At 40.5% G+C, this 2,073-nt stretch overlaps 1 protein-coding gene across 3 annotated transcripts in view; it reads right to left on the bottom strand.

The window, feature by feature from the left end:
* The window catches only part of Set (NAP domain-containing protein SET), a 10,369-nt gene extending 8,621 nt beyond the window's left edge, over window positions 1-1,748 (bottom strand). For 2 of the 3 annotated variants that reach the window (XM_043037222.2, XM_043037231.2), the window contains exon 1: window positions 1,268-1,588. In XM_043037222.2, the coding sequence (XP_042893156.2) occupies window positions 1,268-1,558 (291 nt within the window). In that variant the 5' untranslated portion in view covers window positions 1,559-1,588. Of the gene's footprint in view, window positions 1-1,267; window positions 1,589-1,660 lie in introns of those variants that run through there. The other variant, XM_086549859.1, reaches the window with a different exon arrangement.
* Between the last annotated feature and the right edge of the window lie 325 nt (window positions 1,749-2,073).

Here is a 2,073-nt window from a genome sequence, read left to right as displayed (position 1 = left end):
AAGCAAATTATCCTTTTTACTATGCCAACTGATAGATGTTAACCCAATGATGACGGTGTGTCACACCCATGTGACACGGCTAAATGCCTGATGACAGGGGTTAACACCAGTGACGTTCCCAATGCAATATTGCATAGGCCCGGTGTAGAGGGTTGCCACTTTTCACCGGGCCCTTCAGGATTGGGTTAATATATATCAAGAAATAAACTATAGATAGAATCAAAAGACCAATGGCCTGTACAAGTTCTTTTGGGACATAGTTGTAGAACATTGGAACCAAAAAAAAGTTTGTCAATGACCTGTATGAATTCTTTTGGGACATAGTAGTAGAACACTGAAACTCTCTTGTTTCCACGCATTGTTTACCTTGATATAAATGTACGTCTGAAAAAAAAAATCAACAGATTTCACTAAATAACAAGTCAAATAAATTCAAAATGATGAATGGATCAAAATAACGCAACAGATCTGAGACAGATCGGGATGCAATAACGTAGTTACTAAAAGTAATCAGAAAATATAAACATGGAAGCAGACCACAAACCACCCAACCCATATTATTTATAATACCTTACAGATCAGTATGCAATAAAGTAGTTACAGAAAGTATTTAGATAATACAAAGATGTAAGCAGAACATAAAATACCAAACCCCCATTGTGTATAATACCTTGCATCATCATCTAAGAGTAACCACATGACAAGACATAAACAGTGCAACAGTTGTTCTCGATTCCTACTGATAAAGTGGCTGTGTACCAGTCATAGCGAGATTAACCTCTGGAATGCGCAATAATTCTATGCAACCTAGCAGAATAACAATCCAATAAATAGCTTTCGCCCTTCACAAAAAAAAATACCTAACTTTGGGTTCATTCACAGATTCCTACAAGAGTCAAAAAAAGATAATAAATAAGAGAATAAAACAACACCAGAATACCCTACAGCATCACTGATACAAAAACCGAAATGCATCCAGCAAAGAGTGGTTCACTGAACATGCAGAACCAGCATGGCTTCCTCATGGTATGTTTACCACATGGAATTCCTCCCAGGCGAAGTACTTAATGCTACACACACTATAACATAAGCCTCAACAAGGTTCTTCCTGGCTTCTGCAACCCCTAATAAGCCTAATTCAACATGCAATACAAGAGAAAAGCCATCGTGTAGAGGAAGGGGCATTCACACGAGGACCAAGACTGGGGGAGCTTCCTTAGACCCAACAGACGAATGTTTCTCTTATTCTCTTATTAAAAAAGGATACAGCCGTGACCCAGAAGTTGGGGATCCTCTGGATGATTTTACTTCGGTGCTCGAAGCTTGGTTTTCTGAGTTTGTTGTACTTTTGTTCTACCTTCAGGATTTCCTCACTCGCCTTTTCGTTAAGTTGATCAATCTCATTTTGACACATGTCTATCTCTTCCAACGCTTTCTGAGTCTCGGGGTCGTACTCGCGGCCCTCGTGGGCTTCCTCCGGATGCTCTAGCTTTCTCATCTTCGCCGGAGAGGCCCCTGTGTCTGACATTTTTAAGGAAATATAAACGAGGCGTGACATACGTTCCTGCAACGGAGGGATTTATGGGTCCTATAAATAGTTTTTGTGTAAATTGATTTTGGATATGTTTATATATTGTTTCTTGTAATGTATAACAAATATATATTTTAATCGGCGGCCACACACTGTAAACACAACACAGCCAAAACCCGGCCAAAATGGACGCCAGCCGCATCCGCTCGCGTGATTGGTCGAAAGCCCACCCTCGGACAAAATGATTGGTCGAGAAGCGGCACTCTAAGGACGCGATTGGTTAAAAACCCACCCACTGACAACGACGTGCAGTCTCTCCACCAATTAGAAGCCTTCGCGCTACTCGCTCAATCTGAGAATCCGTTCGGACTAAACCGGAGCCACATTTTCACGTTTTCCGGTTCGCTCTTTTCTCGTTTACACGGACATTTGAAAAGATTTTTCATCTAACGATTAACCAAGTCGACTGCTCTATCGTAGAATCTGAGGCTAAACAATATCTAGAGATAATATATCACTTTAAAGTGAAAAATGCACTTGAT

The sequence above is a fragment of the Penaeus japonicus genome, unplaced genomic scaffold, assembly GCF_977035675.1.
Source record: "Penaeus japonicus unplaced genomic scaffold, GWHDUDI00000001_assembly GWHDUDI00000022, whole genome shotgun sequence".
NCBI classification, from domain to species: domain Eukaryota; kingdom Metazoa; phylum Arthropoda; class Malacostraca; order Decapoda; family Penaeidae; genus Penaeus; species Penaeus japonicus.
This window is presented reverse-complemented; position numbering and strand designations above follow the sequence as displayed.